We start from the raw sequence: 17,678 nt of genomic DNA, 5'->3' as shown, positions 1-17,678 counted from the left end.
CTTACAAAAAAAAAAAAGACCAGATTTACTGGCCTGAAAGACTGGAGAAACCTGAGAATATGGCCCTGGACACCCTTTTAGCTCGGTGGTGAAGTCAGTCCCGAGGTTCACTGTTTAGTCGGGGATTGGACAGCCCCATAAAACAAAACAGGACCAATGAGGCACAGCAATCCAGGAACAAGGACTAGAAGGCAGGAGGGTACAGGAAAGCTGGTGATAGGGAACCCAAGGTTGAGAAGGGACACTGCTGACATGTCATGGGGTTGTTAACCATTGTCATAGGGCAATATGTGTACTAACTGTTTAATGAGAGACTATTTGTTCCGTAAACCTCCATCTATTGAATAAAAAAAGAAAAAAGAATTATCTTCGTGAGATCAAATTGAAAACAGCAACTCAAAAGGTTTAATGGGAAGCCTAGGGGCCAGTGAGTTGAAGATAATGGTAATGGAATAATTTGGAAAAGGATAGTAAGAATAGCAGCACAACTGGAAAAATGTAATCAATGTCACTGAATTGTACATGTAGAAATTTTTGAAATGGTGTAAATCTTTGGCTATGTATATTTTCACCAAAAAAAAAAAAAAGTCCTGCAAGGTCAAGAAGGGTGAGTGCTGACATGCTGTGGGGTTGTTAACCAATGTCATAAAACAGTATGTGTACTTTTTAACGAGAAACTATTTGTTCTGTAAACCTTCATCTAAAGTACAATTGGAAAAAAAAAAAAAGGAAACGTTGACAGAGATCTTAAAGATCATGAGAATGATCCAAACAAGGAATGAGTGCCTTAATATACACAGTTTTAGAAAGATCAAATGTACTACAGGAGAATTTGGGACGGAGGTGGCAGGTGAGCAAGCAGCAAGTGTAGAAAGCAAGACTTGGTAATAACATACTGAAAAAGTTCAAAGAAAATATAATAGGGTGGTGGCAAGGAGTCAGGGTGGGAATATATTCTGAAGGTAGAGCTGACATAATTTGCTGATACGCTAGGCTGGGTGTAGGGTTAAGAAAGAAGGGTTATGGGTGACTTCCACTTTTTCAGCCTGAGCAAACAGGAGGATTATAACGCCATTAAGTGTGACAGGGAAGACAGGAGAAGAAGCCTACTATGTATGGGAGTGGGAGATTTGTTATGGTTTTGTTGTGGTTAGGTGCCACAGAGTCAGTTCCTACTCGTAGCGACCCTACGTACAACAGAACCGAAACACTGCCTGGTCCTGTGTCATCCTCACAATTGTTGTTATGTTTCAACCCACTGTTGCAGCCACTGTGTCAATCCATCTCACTGAGGGTCTTCCTCCTTTTTGCTGGCCCTCTACTTTACCAAACATGAGGTCATGATGTCCTTTAGACACAGTAAATATATCTATTAGATATCCAAGGTGAAGATGGTCAATCAATTGTTGAATACGACTCTTGAAGTCAGGGTAGAGCCTTTAGGGCTGAAAATATAAATCTGAGTGCCATCAGCATATAGATGGGATCCCCCAGGGTACAGATAAATGATTGAGAACATAACCCTGAACCCCCCAACATCGAAAAGTCAGGAACAAGTCAGTATAGGGGGCCCAGAAGGAGCAGAAAGTGAAGTAAGAGAAAAAAAAAGGTGGTGTCTTCAAGGGAAAGATTGGTCCAAAGGATTAATGGAGCACAACTAACAGAGCCTCCACCAGACTGAGTCAGCACAACTAGATGGTGTGAGGCTACCACTACCGACTGCTCTGAGAGGGATCACAATAGAGGGTCCTGGACAGAGCAGGAGAAAAATGTAGAACAAAATTCAAACTCACAAAGACTAGACTAGACTTACTGGTCTGACAGACACCGGAGAATCCCTGAGAGTATGGCCCCCGGACACCCTTTTAACTCAGTACTGAAGTCACTCCTGAGGTTCACCCTTCAGTCAAAGATTAGACAGGCCCATAAAACAAACAGTAACACATGTAGCTGAACCATGTATACAAGGCTAAACAGGCTCACCAGGCCAGGGGCAAGGATGAGTAGGTACGAGGGGACAGGAAAGCTGGACGAATGGAAATGGGGAACCTAAGGTCAAGAAGGGGAGAGTGCTGATGTGTGGCAAGGTTGGCAACCAATGTCACAAAACATATGTGTATTAATTGTTTAATGACAAACTAATTTGCTCTGTAAACCTTCATTTAAAGTACAGTAGTAATAAAAAATAATCAACAAAAATATAACGAAACATTTGACATTTCAACAATCCTCGGGAAAAAAAAATAAGGTGGTGTCTTTCTTACTTTCAGAAGCACGTTAAAAAAAGTGTTTTATGGATGGACAGATCAACTACGTCACTGAGATCAAATAAGATGAAGACCTGAAAAGTGGATTTACCAAGATGGAAATCATTAATGACTTTGATAATAATAGTTTCAAAGTAGTGAGAGAGGAAAGCATGACTGGAGAAGATTAACGAAAAATGAACAGTGAAAAAGTGAAGACAACAAGTACAAAGACCTCACTAAAAGAATTTTGCCATGAAAGAGAACAGAGAAATAGGGTAGAAGCTGCTGGGGGGTATGGGAAAAGTGGTGATGGAAAGATAATTCTTTGTAAAGATGGGAGTCAATACTGCAGGTAAGTGATAATGGATGGCATCCAGGAACAAGTAGAAGTGTTATATCCTTAGTAGCAGGGACAGCAGTTCTATGGTAACCAGAAGGAAGTCAGAGTGTAAGGACAATGACATGGAAAAAACAGGTATAGTTATCCTCAGGGGTTTCAACCAGTCTGAAGCAGTTCAGTCATGGCTAATGAAGTGAAACTGGAACAGACTCGAATTTTTTAAATTTGGGTGATCCGGGACCATAACTAGAACGGGGAAAAATTATGGGTCAAAGCCCTAGAATGGAAGACTCAGAAGAGGCATAGTGAGTGCTTTCAGGAGCCTGATGCATGAGACTGGACTACTGCTAGGACTGAGGAGCGTGACACAATTCAAAGCTGCGCAGTCAGCCGCCATCTTTGAGTGGGGCACTGCTGTTTTCTGACTCTGCACAAAATCCAGCAGGCAAGAGATCTGGCTGCTATGCAACGCATACGCTGCCTTTGTTTTCTAAGAGGGAGATTTAAGTTTCTAATAGGGCTGCAATCTGTAATTTTTCCCATTCTGGTAATGGTTCTGGTTCAACCAAATTTTTAAAATCAAGTCTGTTCTGGTATCACTTCCTTGGCCATGACTGAACTTGGAAGAACCAGTTCAAAGCCCTGGTTATCTGTTAGGTGCTTTCTTATTTTCTTAGTGAAACTGGGAGCATGCTAATAATAATCAATTGAGAATAAAGATGGAAAGGATGAAAAGGAAGATGTGAGGAGTTAGTTATATTTTATAAATTATAAATAAGAAACATAGAAAGAGCGTTTCCATTAAAACAAAAGAAATTAAACAAAACATACAAGACCATAAACCAACATTTAGTTGAGATTTACCTGTTGTGCAAGCAACTTTGGGGGTGGTGGCAGGTGTGATGATGTTCCACGTTCCTATTTTAAAGAAGAAGACAGTTACAAAATAACCAGGTAACAAAAAAGGTGTCTATTGGAACTATTTTTGAATGTATTAATTTTCTCAATGAAACCACAAGATAGTTAAAAGGACTTCTGTCTTCTTCTCCTTTTTCTTAATAAAACATATTACTGCAAGATAACTTTTTACTTCCTCTAGAATCACTCTGCCATTTCAATAAGGTTAGAGTTTCCAATGCACTTTGCTAATAACAGAACTTTAGTGTACCAATTCTGGAATTCTAACCTAAGAAATTTTGGCTGGGAGGGGCATACCTCATAGAATTACTAAATTTAATTTAGCAAGCACAATTCTTTATCTGATTTTTTTTTTCCTCCTAATGGCAAACTAAAAAAATGTGAGATTTATCTAAAGAAAAGAGACATCTAAAACATACTGGAACTAAATACAGTATGTGGAATATTCACTTGCTAATATACAAATCTATGTCACACAAAAAAGTCAGGACATTAAGATATTTCTTATATATTTCTCTATTGTCCCATGAAGTAATGAATTATCACCCCCCATTATGCCAGTAACACAGCCTTGGTGGCGCAGTGGTTAAGAGCTCAGCTGCTAACCAAAAGGTCGGCAGTTTGAATCCACCAGCTGCTCCCTGTGGAAACCCTATGGGGCAGTTCTACTCTGTCCTATAAGCCTGCTATGAGTCGGAATTGCCTTGATGGCAACAGGTTTGATTTTACTATGCCAGTAGGAGCCCTGATGGTACAGTGGTTAAAGTGCTCAGCTACTAAACAAAAGATTGGCAGTTTGAATCTACCAGTCACTCTGTGGGAGAAAGATGTGGCAGTCTGCTTCCGTAAAGATTACAGCCTTAGAAACCCCACGGGGCGTTCTACTCTGTCCTATAGGGTTGCTATGAGTCAGAATCCACTCAATTACAACGGGTTTGGTTTTTTTAAATTATGTCAGTAAGTAAAAAAGTTGAAAAACAATAATTTTATAAAAATACTTGAAAAAGCTTTAAGAGTTTGGAAGCTTATTTCAATGGCTCACCAATGCCTTAGGAGATAAAATCCAAACTCTTCTGTATAGCATACAGGACTTAACATCTGGTTCTTACCTAGCTCTCCTATCTCTCTCCCGTATCAAACTTCTCAGAATTTCTTGAATGCCATGCTTTCTTATACTTCAGTACTCAGCACCTGTTCCTGCTACTTGAAATGGGTCTCTTTGCTTTGTTTACGGGCTACTTCCTGCTTTGTTAAGAATTATCTCAAGCACAAACTCTTCTGCAAAACCATTTCCCCTGACTGAGTTCTCAAAGAACTCACTACGGGCATACCTGTATCGCAGCACTTATCACACTGTACTGTAATGAATGCTTATTGGCTTTTCTCCTTCAGAGAGACTATTAGCCACCTCCTCTTTAGCTCCCTGAAGGGACAGTTTCCTCCGTTTTGCGTGAATTCAGCAAATCCATGTTGAATAAATATACTATGACTCCTTAAAATAAACAGACTCTTTCAAGGGAAGCCAATTCCCATCCCCAGTTTGAAATGCAGCTCTTGTTACCCTTTACCATCTCAGAAGTGGTATCAAGTGTATCTGTTGCCCTCATATATCCCTTCTTTTGCAATATGCCTTATAATGACTCAAACTTCTTAGACTTTCCAACTCACTGTGCAAAGCTGTCAAACACTGTACAACTTTACATAGGAAGACTGACTAGGATTCATAAAGTACTTTGTAACCCATAAAGTACTTCAGATATGTAAGTTTTAGTTTGGGAAAATAACTGTATTCCTCTATTCTGGTATGACTGAGTGGTCATAAGAGAAAAAGGAAAACTTCAGTTTCTACTTGATTTTTAGCTAATATATTGATAATTCCTACTAACATGCAATAAAAATTATGGTTCAGATCCATGGTTATTCAAGAAAAATTATACAGGTCCCTTTTTCTAAGTCCCCTTCCAACGCTATGATTACAAAATTAATTCATCCATAGTATCTTCAGTGACAAGGATCTCCATGAGTTCAACAAACCTGATTAAACAGAGCTCCTTTCCCATAGGGACCTTTTGCTACTGATGGCTGGGCAGGTATCTGAGAAGATGATTTAGTGCTGTTAACTTCATCTGCTTCTTTTCGGTTTTCAGTGTTTTCAGAGGATTTTGGACCTTGATCCTCACTGAAGATTCAAAATCCAGGGAAAATAAAAAAGGAAAGTGTACTGTATCATGAGTAAATGCATTTTTTTCTATGTAAGAAAATAAATTATTTCCATGTGGTCTGAAGGGAAAATATAAAGAAATGAGACGCTTTTGTGATCTAATGCTACTAATTCACTCAACAGACACTATATATCTATAATGTTCTGGGGACTGGGCTTGGCCAGCTTATCATCAGAAGGCATAAAATACAATACACCAGTTATCAAATCTGAGCACTCATACTTGACACACATCCTGGCAAAGGAATACAATCCCACTATTTTGTATTTCTCCACCCAAGAAATCTCATCTGAATGCAACTGAGTGACATTAGAGATATCATTTAATTGCATTCTAATTTATTGGGAAAAAAGTGATCAAACTAGTCTTAAGCAATAAATCACAGCCATCTCACAACTGATCATGAAACAGCAGTGTATTACAATGCCATGGCTGATACTATATCAACATGTGCATCCAAACTCTTGTGTATTTTAAGAGCTTAACTTTTATGATACGTTCTCCACAGGCTCCTGACTCTGATGTTCTTATGCTCTAGAAGGAAAGCGATAAAATGCTCTCATTTCCCTAGGCCCTAATGCAGCTGGTAAGGTTTAAAAAAATCAAGAACTTAAAGCAGTTGTAGTAACTCAAGGAATTACTCTCCATTTTTGTAAATATGGATTAGGTCAAGCAAGTAACAAGTTCATATAAAATGGTACCCAATGTCAACTTTCAAAATATCTCTCATTAGATACCAAGCAAGTAAATATTTCTTTTTTTTTTAATTACTAAAAAGATATCACAACAATTTACCTGCTGTTCTCTTTAGGACTACTACTTCCTTGCTCATCATCATCACTGAAATTCAACTGTTCTGTATAATCCACTTCCATCTGAGCACCTATTAAATTAAGGAAAACTCAGATTGACTGTGTAAGAGCATTTAACAACTGAAAGCGCTTAACTAATTTTGTCTCTTACCTGCCCAACCTTCATCAGCTTCAGCATCTAGGTTATCAAACTTATCAAGCTCCTTGAGTTCTGATGCACTAAGGATGGAGGGGCGTTCAGGCTCAGATGCCCATGAAGGAGGGGGGCCTCTTCCTCGAAGGCCTCTAATGAATGGGAGATTATGGGAGGAAATGATACTAAGTTTTAATAACCCTATATTAGGAAAATATTAAAAGACTGGAATTTAGCTCATTTAACTTGACATTTGCGTTCTCTACACCAAAATAGTTATCCAATAGCAGGTTTTCAAAAAACTCTCAAAAGATTTGAAATAAAACTCAAAGATATGCTAAACAACAATGTGGTCAAGACTAATCTTAAAATAATAGCTTTGAGGAAAACCATCACAAGCCATTAACTTGTGGAAGGAAGCAGGGAGACACAAGTGTCATCAATTTCAGGGCCATAATTTTCACTTTTTAGAATTTCATGTCAAAGTTTTAGAAGAATGCAGTATTTTTGATGTTTTATGAGTTAGCCAATCATTTATTAATATCAAAATTGTACTCTGAAAACAGAAAAATGTCTCAATCACTACAATCAACTGAGCACCAGAAAACCTTAATGAGCATATATATGCATTGCTGATTTTAATCATTTAACAGTCTTACTTGTTTGTTTCAGATAAAGAAGGTGGGAACCTCATGGGACCATGTACAGGAGGAGGATATGCCATTCTTGGATACTGTTGAAACATCTGAATGAAGGAAACAAAAATATTTTGATAAATTCAGCAACCCTGTTATGAAAAAATTATCAACCTGCCTCGGCCTAAAATTATAATTTATAGAAAAAATTATTAAAATAAATGGTGTATTAATAATTAATTTTATCTGCTGATATAGCTCATCATTCACCTTCAGTAACAAGCCATTTACAAGACTACTGCCTCCTTCAAGTTTTTACTAATAGAAGTAATAACTAAAGCATATTATATGAAGAACTTGTTTTCCGATTAATAAAATTACAGAAAAAAAAAAAATGACTGCACATTGCTATGAAAAACTAAATTAGAAAGAAAATACACACATCCAGAATCAAGTCAGAATACTCAGAGGCAAATAATGTAGGACTTTATCCTAAAACAGGAGTAGACCAACTGGGGTTAGATTTGCTGATAAGAAGGAGCTCAGTCCAGATAAAAGTAAGGGATAGTCTATAGCCCAATGGGCAGGGGATGGGAAGGGAGCTACTTGAAGATTTTCTACGGACAGGGCCTAGGTGGATTCTAAGTCAAGTTACTGCAGAGATACTATTGTCTGTATTTGCTTGAAATTTTCCATAATGGAAAGTTAAGATAAAAATGAAAGTACATGAATAAAAATTTTATGAGGGCAGTGGTGATTCAGTGGTAGAACTCTCGCTTTCCATGTGGGAGATCAGGGTTCAACTTCTGGTCAATGCATCTCATACACAGCCACCACCCATCCGTCAGTGGAGGCTAGTGTACTGCTATAACGGTCAACAGGTTTCAATGAAGCTTTCAGACTAAGAAGGACTAAGAGGAAAGGCCGACTTGATGGCAGCTAACGACAATAAAAACTTTAGAATTAAAGCAGGTATTTTTTGAACTTTTTTGTGTTATGGATGACACCCTTTGGAAGTCTGGTAAAGCCTATGGATCTCATCTCAGAAAAATGTTTTTAAATGCATAATCTAAAACACAGTATTGCAAAGGAAAACAATTACGCTAAATTTATTTCCACAAAATTAACAGAGTAGAACTGCTCCATAGGATTTTTTTTTTTTTTTTGGTTTATTGTTGTAGTTTAAGTGAAAGCTTACATTTCAAGTTAGTCTCTTATACAAAAATTTATACATACATTGTTATGTGACCCTAATTGCTCTCCCTATACTGTGTCAGCACACTCCTCCTTTCCACTCCTGATTCCCCATGTCCATTCAACCAGCTCCTAACCCTCTCTGCCTTCTCATCTCACCTCCGGACAGAAGCTCCAGTTTAGTCTCATGTATCTACTTGAGCTAAGCACACTCTTCACGAGCATCATTTTAGGTCCCACAGTCCAATCTTTGAAGAGATGGCCTCAGAAATTGTTTCAGTTCTGGGCTGATAGAGAATTCCAGGGCCATGCTTTCCAGGATTCCTCCAGTCTCAGTCAGATCATTAAGTCTGGTCTTTTTACTAGAATTTGAGTTCTGCACCCCACCTTTCTCCTGCTCCATCAGGGACTCTCTGTTGTGTTCCCTGTCAGGGTGGTCACTGGTGGTAGCTGGGCACCATCTACTTCTTCTGGTCTCAGGCTGATGAAGTCTCTGGTTTCTGTGGCCCTTTCTGTCTCCTGGGCTAATACTTTCCTTGAGTCTTTGGTGTTCTTTGTTCTCCTTTACTCCAGGTGGTTGGGACCAACTGATGCATCTTAGATGGCCACTTGCAAGCTTTTAAGACCCCAGACGCCACTCACCAAAGTACGATGCAGAACATTTTCTTAATAAGCTTTGTTCTGCCAGTTGACCTAGATGTCCCCTGAAAGCATGGTCCCCAGACCCCTACCCCTGCTACTCTGTCCCTCGAAGTGTTTGATTGTATTCAGGAAACTTCTTAGCTTTGGTTTAGTCCAGTTGTGCTGACTTCCCCTGTAGTGTATGCTGTCCTTCCCTTCACCTAAGATAATTCTTATCTACTATCTAGTTAGTGAATAACCCTCACCCTCCCTCCCCACCCTCATAACCATCAAAGAATGTCTTCTTCTGTGTTCAAACCTTTTCTTGAGTTCTTATAATAGTGGTGTTATACAATATTTGTCCTTCTGTGACTGACTAAATTCACTCAGCATAATGCCCTCCAGATTCCTCCATGTTGTAAGATGCTTCACGGCTTCATCGTTGTTCTTTATCATTGCATAGTATTCCACTGTGTGGATATACCATAATTTGTTTATCTATTCGTCTGCTGAGGGGCACCTAGGTTGCTTCCATCTTTTTGCTACCATGAACAATGCTGCAATGAAGATGGGTGTGCATATATCTATTTATGTGATGGCTCTTATTTCTCTAGGATATATTCCAAGGAGCAGGATTGCTGGATCATATGGTACTTTTATTTCTAGCTTTTTAAGGAAGCACCAAATTGATTTCCAAAGTGTTGTACCGTAATTAACAATTTTAAAGTAAGGTTGGTATAAACAATATTTTGTAATGTCTACCACAATGCAACGAAACATGAAAATATCTACTATGATCCCTATTAATAATGAAGTCACAGGTACTGCTGATATTCCTGTGATTTGTTTCATATGCTCATAATCAAAGAAAATGCTAATTTTTAGTTGGATGTTAATGAAAATAAAGACCTAAACTTTTCCCCATTCCAACAGTCTCCCTGGATCCCAGATTATTTCACTAGCTAGCTTCTGTAACAATACTCACATAAGGAGGCATCATAGCTCTATACTGGGAAGCAAGAGCAGTCTGCTGTCCATTCAGTTTGGCCTGTGGAGGACCACAAGCTATCCTCTTTTCCACCACTTTGAGGATATCATTTTGCTCTGATGTTGCAGCTGTGCTGTCAACCTGACCAGGGAGCTTTTCATCTTGATCAGATGGAGAAGGTGAGCCAGCAGACTTACCACCATCTCTCCAACAAGCAACATCTGATATAGAGGAGAAAACACATGAAATTGGAACCAGGTAAAACCAAACTAGGCACATTTCAAGATAATTAACGCAAGAAAGCACACTGAGGGAACAGCAAAAGTCTAATCTGGGACCTACTGCTGTCTAATGCTTTCAAGTGTTTAGGCAGACAAGAACAGGGGCCTCCAAAGCAGAGAGCATGTACCTCAAAGGGGGCCACCACAAGCAAAGACTGTGGTGGGTGAAGAAAATATTAGAACTCCTCTATTAAGCTTTATCAATATTTGATAAAGAAAATAAATCCACCATTCTCTCTTGGTCCATATGTCAGATGGTTACGTTTAAGATAAAATACAAGCTTTCCTGAAGGAAGTTAGAGTGGGAGTTCTAGAAGCTGGAAAGGTTGACAGCAATGGTCTCCTTCGTTTGCTTTCAGCCTAGTATTGCTAGTTACAGGTGAGGAGATTTAGTGATTATATTACCTGGCTTAACTACACTTAACCAAATAAAAACGATAAGTGGTTTTGCAAGAAATCCTGTGTGGCAGCCAGCCTCCAAGATGGCCTCCAACAATCTCTACCTCCTGGTATTCACACTCTGTGTAGTTCCTGCCAACAGTGTACCAGGGTTGGTCTTTGTGACTTACAGAAGATGTCAGAAGTGATGGCAAGTCTCTTCTGAAATTAGACAGTAAAAGACTGTGGGCTTCCACCTCAGGTGGGAGATGTCTGTCTCTTTCTCATTGCTTAATCTGAGGAATCTATTTTGAGCAGCCCTACTGAGAGGCCTACACACTGAGGAACTAAAGCTACCTGCCAACAACAGCTACTTGAGTCCTCCAGTCCCAGTCAAGTCGGCCTCAGATGACAACTCAACCAAGCTGCGTTGGCACAAAATACTCAACTGTAGTTCCTGGTTTGATGGCAAGACCAACCTTCCTTCCATTCTTCTGAATGTCTTTAACCAAAGCCCATGGGTCTCAGTAGCCTTGAGATGAAAGGCATATTGATTGGCACCTACTATAGCCACTGGTTTTACCCACTGTTATGGCCTGGACACCATCATGTGCATGTCAAAGAAAGGGTCCTGGCCTAGCTCTTTTGGAGACTTTCTTACAGGGTGATCAAAGGTGACGTTAGGAACAAAATGGCCATCCATTACATCCAGGTGCAGATAACTGGCCCCAGAGTCCAGCATCCGGAGGCATTTGACCCCTAAATCGGCCAGGCTGCTGTTGAGGTTGGATGGGCCAATCTTACAGCCAGACACCATGGTACTGGTTCCTAAGGCCAATCCCAGACTTCTGACTCTCAGATACTATGTGAGAGCATAGGTTCAGTTCAGTTTGTTGCTTTAAGCTGCCAAGTTTGTTATGCAGCAATACATCTGGTGAAAATGCAACTAAACAAGAAAATAGCAGAGCTGACATTATCTACTCCTAATATGATCTCATCAACCACACTACGACCATTAAAAAAGTTTACTCAAATCTGACAAGAGATCAACCAAAAGAAATGCAAAACGTATCAAGTTATCAAACTAGTACTAGCCTGCCTTTTCAAACTAGTTAATTCATGCATACAATAACAACAGGCAGGAAGCTATATTATTGTAAGAAAATGTAAATTTAATATCATTCTATATTTGTATTATACAGAAAGTACTCTTACTTGGTGGGCGTAAACTAGGTCCAGGTCCATAGTTGTCATCATTTGCTTCTTTTTCTTTTTTTTCCTGATCCCCAGCTGCCTGCAGGCTGGGAAATTCTTGCTGAAAATGACTATTCACTTGGATTCCTGGAGATGTTTAAAAAATTATTAAATGTAGCTTTAATAGTGAAAATAACTCAAATATCCCTCCCTGGATAGAGCTCGCTACCTTTTTCTGATAAATTATTCCACTGTTCAATGATGCCTGTTTATATCCATAAAACTTTTTAAAAATATATAAAACCCCTTGAAAAGTTAATGAACAGCCATGAGGAGATAAAAATCTAAGAAAGGAATCTGCCAGATACTGTTTCAGAAAACTCATTTAAGATAATCAGGCAAGTGAGGAGAACCTCACTTCTGTTTTTCTCTTATTATGACTCTTAACATTTTCAATAAGTGTCAAATTTCTTTGCTCGTAACTCTAAGAATCACTTCAAATCATTTTGCTGAAATAGAATTTGTGAGTAAACAATGCACATATCAAGTTGAGGCTAAAACATACTCATAGATCTTTCATTTAATTTGCCTGAGATACAGAATGTACCTTGGTATTCACCTGCCCACCCATCTACCTACCTTCTATACTTCTAACTATAAAAGAGCTGATTTTATTAGATTAAGGATCCAGAGTAATTTCTCCATAAAACGTTTCATAATGGTTCCAGTTTTGCAAGTGGGAAAATTAAATTCTGTTGGGGATCCATCATTCCTAGGGAGGAGGGGAGTGTTATATAGCTACTCTGCTTTGAGGTTATTTTTTAGCTCTTCTCTACCCAGGAAATCATGGGCAGTGTGTTTGAAACAGGAGAGGTTGGTGCACAGATGGAGTTGAATATGGTTTCTAGCAATATATGCAATTTCTGGTTACTTTCAGGTCTCAAAGAGCTGTAAGTATAAGGTTTTGCCTGGATGTGTAGGGGTAAAGATAAAATAACGTGAGGTGACAGGTATCAGGATAAAAACTTTAAATTAGACTCTTTTTTTAACTCCTATCATTGCCTCATACATGGGCCCTGACACTGAAACTTAAGTAGCACAAGAGATTAAAAAGACACCTCTTTTTAGGGCGTAAGAATGGCAATGAATAAGGAAGAACAAAGAAGAACTGATGCCTCTGAATTGTGTTGTTGGCGAAGAACACTGAACATACCATGGACTGCCAAAAGAATGCACAAATCTGCCTTGGAAGAAGTACAAACAGAATGCTCCTCAGAAGCAAAGATGTCGAGACTACTTTCGATTTCTTATCAGGAGGGACCAGTCCCTGGAGAAGGACATGATGCTGGTAGAGGGTCAGAGAAAAAGAGGAAGACCCTCAACGAGATGGAGTAACACAGTGGCTGCAACAACAGGTTCAAGCATAACAATGATTGTGAGGATGGCACAGGACCGGGCAGTTTCGTTTCTGTTGTACACATGGTCGCTATGAATCAGAACCGACTCGATGGTACCTAATAACAAGTATGACCTCTGACAGTGCTCTCAGGCCCTGCCAATACAGGACACGCCCACCCATTATCTCCTGCATGGCTGCTCAGTAACTATCAAGCCTAACCAGTTTCCCCAGCTAATGTCCACTTACCATCTCCTTGCCCACCTTGCTTGTTACTGGCCCATGATTTGGGAACAGGTGCTACCTCTGGGGGAGCTGTGACCCCAGGTTTTGGCTGTGCTGGTGGTACTTCTGGTGTTCTTAAAAAAAATGTGAATCCATTATTTCAGATATTACATGTTAAAACAAAATAAACATCATACTTAAGATAAAACTGTGTACAAATTATTTTGGCTACATATTTGCTCACAAATACATCCCCCACAAATGTTTTCCCTCTGTAACATTTCTTTAAATGTATTACTACTATTCTGATCTCCTCTTTCATCTCTATCTTTGAATAATAACCACCAAAGAGAAGACGGCTTTGCTTCTTTTCCATCTTGTTAAACAAACAAAAACTATTGGACATAGCTACCAGAAAATTGTTTTAAACAAGTGAACGTTTATAATTAAAAACAACAGTATACGCATACATACAGTCTGGATTTGTGGAATTAGCCAGGGGCTAAAAAGGCTAAGCAAGCTCTCCATTTGGGAGCCAACAGCTTCACCACTGTACTTAATACTGTTATTCAAAGAAGTAACAGCAAGCCTGATCCATTCCATGATAAAAGGTGTTTGAAAAGGGCCTACAGTTTTAGTCAATCTTTGTAACGAGATAATACTTAAAAATGAAAAGGAATGAACAGACTTAAGAAATGCAATATATTTCTAGTACATCCAGACCTATAATTGACTTGCTATTATAAAATAATTCTACAACTAACCAGCAGGGAACAGAAAGTCCTTAATAAAAAGCTTTTACACAAGTTTATTAAATAAAGCTCCCCAGAGTATAGAAATTTGGTAACAAACACAGGCAAAACACATCAAGAATGCAATAACTTGTATTTTTAAAAACTGTCTATACTTACCTTGGTCATTCAATTAACTACAGCCCGGCACAAAGCTTGACAGCACAATGCTTAACGCATAGATGGCATTATAGTAAATGTTGTCAAATGAATGGCAATTAAGAAGACACTATTAATCCTATGCTAGCTTTCTTGCTGACCCTTTATTCACCCAATAAATATTACCTGAACACCTACTATGCATCAGGCATAGTTTCAAAACTGGAGATATAATAGTGAACAAATAGATTAAAAAATCCTTGTCAGCATGCAGCTTGCTAAACAGTCAACTCTTAATCATGTTAGAAAGAGAATGCCTGATTTGATATGGGTGTGGGAGGGGCGGGGCAGAGAAAGACACAGGCAATTACATAAGAAAATAAGCAATTCTGTCAACTGCTCTACCTTGACTAATGGAAGTATGGATTAAACCACTCACAGCGAAAATTAATCAAAAGTTGACTATAAAATCAAAGACTTTAAAGGACATGGGATATCTAATACACTCAGCACAATAACTCATACATAGCAGGTATTCAATTCATAGTTCCCTATGAAGAAAGGGGAGTTTTATTCTTTAATATACTTGGACTCACTTTTCTTCTTCATGCTGTTCTTGTTTTGATGCCCATCCTGTGCCATCTTTAGGTACAATGTTCACATTAGGATCATTGCCTTTGTTTTCTGCTTTGAGACTTGGGAGGTTAGCAGGTGGAGGCATACGCCGTGAAATACCAACTTTTCCAAGACTCTGTAATCCATGTCGAGCTGCAACTAAAGATCAATAACATCAACTTTCTAAGAACATCTATTATATTACCCATTTTATTCTTCAGCTAATAAAGAAAATAGGAATAACGGAATTCTTGAACTATTATTTCCTATTATTTTAAGATAAGAAATTGAAACTAAACATTTGCAACATACCCAATGTATAAACATTAAAATAAAGTATTAAATACATGTTTTAAAAATTCTAACAATGTAACCAAATACACTATGAAAAATAAAACACTGATAATGCTGGTTTTGAAAAGTTTTCAAGCAATCTATTTCAAAGCCAAACTTAGAATGTTAAAGAATAAATATTCTGAATTTATGTTCATAATGAGTACTACTAATGTATCAGACATGATTTAGTTTTCACTTTTATGGTACACCCACTCCTCACTTATCGACATGGTTAGGTTCCAAAGAGCAGGCCGTTACATAAAGATTGGCATTATGCGAAAATGGAGGATTTTTTTTTTGTTTTCAGACCATCCATTTGTTTGATTTTTCTTTACTTAGAAAATATGATTGTAGAAATAATAACAGCTAAGATTTACTGATGTGCTCATTACTGTGATGAGTCCAGTTATGGATTATTCCTCTGTGGAGAAGGAGGCCTGGAGGAGACAAAGCTGGATAAAGCTGGACTGTAAATGCCTGGAAGGCCCAGGCTTACTCACCTCACCTTCCACCTATGCTGGGTCACAGCTTCTCTGGAAGAACAGCCTCCAAGGCTCTACTCCCATTCCTGCAAGCCTTGCATTCACACCCAGGAGCCTGCTCTGCCCTTCAGGCCTAGCAAGTCACTGAGGCTCAGGGCTTCCTGAGATTCAGGGCTTCCTGCAAGGGTGCTGGGAGCCTTGCCATGCACCCAGCCCCACTGAGGTAGAGGATTCAGGCCCATTTCAGCTCACTCTGGGATGTCATTAAACTCGCAAGCATTTTCCCCAAACACACTCTCTGATGCCTCTTTCTTTCCTCCCTTGCCAACCCACAGCAATTTTGAGCTGCAGGGCCTCAGGTCACATAGGAGCTGGGAACCCAGAACAGGAACTGCCTGCTCATCAGCCTGGAGGCTGTGGCCACAGAGGAGGCTGGCCCTGCGTGACAGTTACAGGCAGGAGGGAGTGGAGGCCCAGGACAGTGCGGCCCAGCTTCCTGGAGGCCAAAGGCTCCGTAGCCTCTGCCGCCATGCTAATATACAAAATAGCTGAATAGCAGATTTTTTTACTATTGTCATAAATGCAAAATGTCAGATAACGAGACAGTCGGTAAGTGAGGAGTAGGTGTGTACACTGAGTTCAAGGTAACTAAATACAAAACACAGGACTTTATTTCATAACTAAAAGTGGTAGTAAATACCCACAAATATGTAGCTCTATGCCTATCAACCTCTCTGACTGCGTTTCCCATGGAATGATACACTTACTTATTTTCTACTATCCGACAAAGAACAGGGAAAACTAAATCCCAACAATAGCAACAGTTCTGATGTGTCATTTACAGTAATAAAACAAAAGCATGAAAAATATATAAATGCCACTTGATTTTACTCACCTGTGGTTTTCTGTGTTTCTAATGATTTACCCTTGTAAGTATTAAATAAACTGAGTGTTGCATACTTTTTCCCATCCTTTGCTTTTGTGCTCTGGCCTGACTTCTCCGACATTTCGGTGGAAACTCATCGAGTCCAAAACCTCCAGCCACACCCCTTAAAACCAGTCTTTAAGGAGCGCATAACAAAGAAAAATAGGGATAATTTTAGAATTCATTAACTAAACATTTTTTTTTAGTAAATTCAAATGTTCACAGAAATTCTGTAAATAAAAACACTGAGAAAGAAATCTTCAATAAGTCATATCAATGATAATTTCATTAACCTGTTTAGTAATGTCAAAATCAAACCAATGCATGACAAAATTAATCATAATAAACTACCATGTATTAGCAAACATATTATTTATGGTTTGTAACCATTTAACTGTATCATAGAGAATGAAGATAATACATGCTGAGATGAATAGCTCAAACAGAGTGAATCTTTGGAGACTGTCTACTTAATAAATATTATTCAATTTAACAGGTTCAAGATTACCAGTGTATCAGCCTATGCATGTGGAATCCAAATACGATACAAGGATAACATCATTTCCTTATATATGCATACCTGTATTTTCAGGCAGTATATGCCCAAAGCTCTATTAATTTAACAGTTCAGAATAGAAAGAACATTCTTTCCATTTTTTCTGCATTTATAAAGGATAGAACATGTCCTTATAAACACAAGGTACAGAAAGACAGTAATGTATTTCATGTCTATGGAGTAAGTGTTCAAGAAATGAAGCGCATTTATCAGAACAAGCATCTGTATACGTGAGAAGCTATTAGAAATAAATAGTATTTTAATGAATATTCATATATAAAAGAATTT

General features: G+C 38.6%; 1 protein-coding gene across 9 annotated transcripts in view; it reads right to left on the bottom strand.

The window, feature by feature from the left end:
* PRRC2C (proline rich coiled-coil 2C) overlaps positions 1 to 17,678 on the bottom strand; it is a 107,308-nt gene that overhangs the window by 64,417 nt on the left and 25,213 nt on the right. For 5 of the 9 annotated variants that reach the window (XM_023738456.1, XM_023738460.1, XM_023738461.1 and 2 more), the window contains exons 2-11: positions 16,805 to 16,970; positions 15,073 to 15,244; positions 13,611 to 13,720; positions 11,987 to 12,112; positions 10,110 to 10,333; positions 7,334 to 7,419; positions 6,693 to 6,826; positions 6,525 to 6,612; positions 5,542 to 5,686; positions 3,454 to 3,507 (exon numbers count right to left, since the gene is read on the bottom strand). In XM_023738456.1, coding sequence (XP_023594224.1) covers positions 3,454 to 3,507; positions 5,542 to 5,686; positions 6,525 to 6,612; positions 6,693 to 6,826; positions 7,334 to 7,419; positions 10,110 to 10,333; positions 11,987 to 12,112; positions 13,611 to 13,720; positions 15,073 to 15,244; positions 16,805 to 16,916 — 1,251 coding nt within the window. In that variant the 5' untranslated portion in view covers positions 16,917 to 16,970. Of the gene's footprint in view, positions 1 to 3,453; positions 3,508 to 5,541; positions 5,687 to 6,524; positions 6,613 to 6,692; positions 6,827 to 7,333; positions 7,420 to 10,109; positions 10,334 to 11,986; positions 12,113 to 13,610; positions 13,721 to 15,072; positions 15,251 to 16,804; positions 16,971 to 17,678 lie in introns of all 9 variants that reach the window. The other 4 variants (XM_023738454.1, XM_023738455.1, XM_023738459.1 and 1 more) reach the window with 2 other exon arrangements.

The sequence above is a fragment of the Trichechus manatus genome, unplaced genomic scaffold (assembly GCF_000243295.1).
Source record: "Trichechus manatus latirostris isolate Lorelei unplaced genomic scaffold, TriManLat1.0 scaffold00117, whole genome shotgun sequence".
In the NCBI taxonomy this organism is placed as follows: Eukaryota; Metazoa; Chordata; class Mammalia; order Sirenia; family Trichechidae; genus Trichechus; species Trichechus manatus.
The sequence above is the reverse complement of the archived record's forward strand: the minus strand, read 5'-3'. Positions and strand labels throughout refer to the sequence as shown.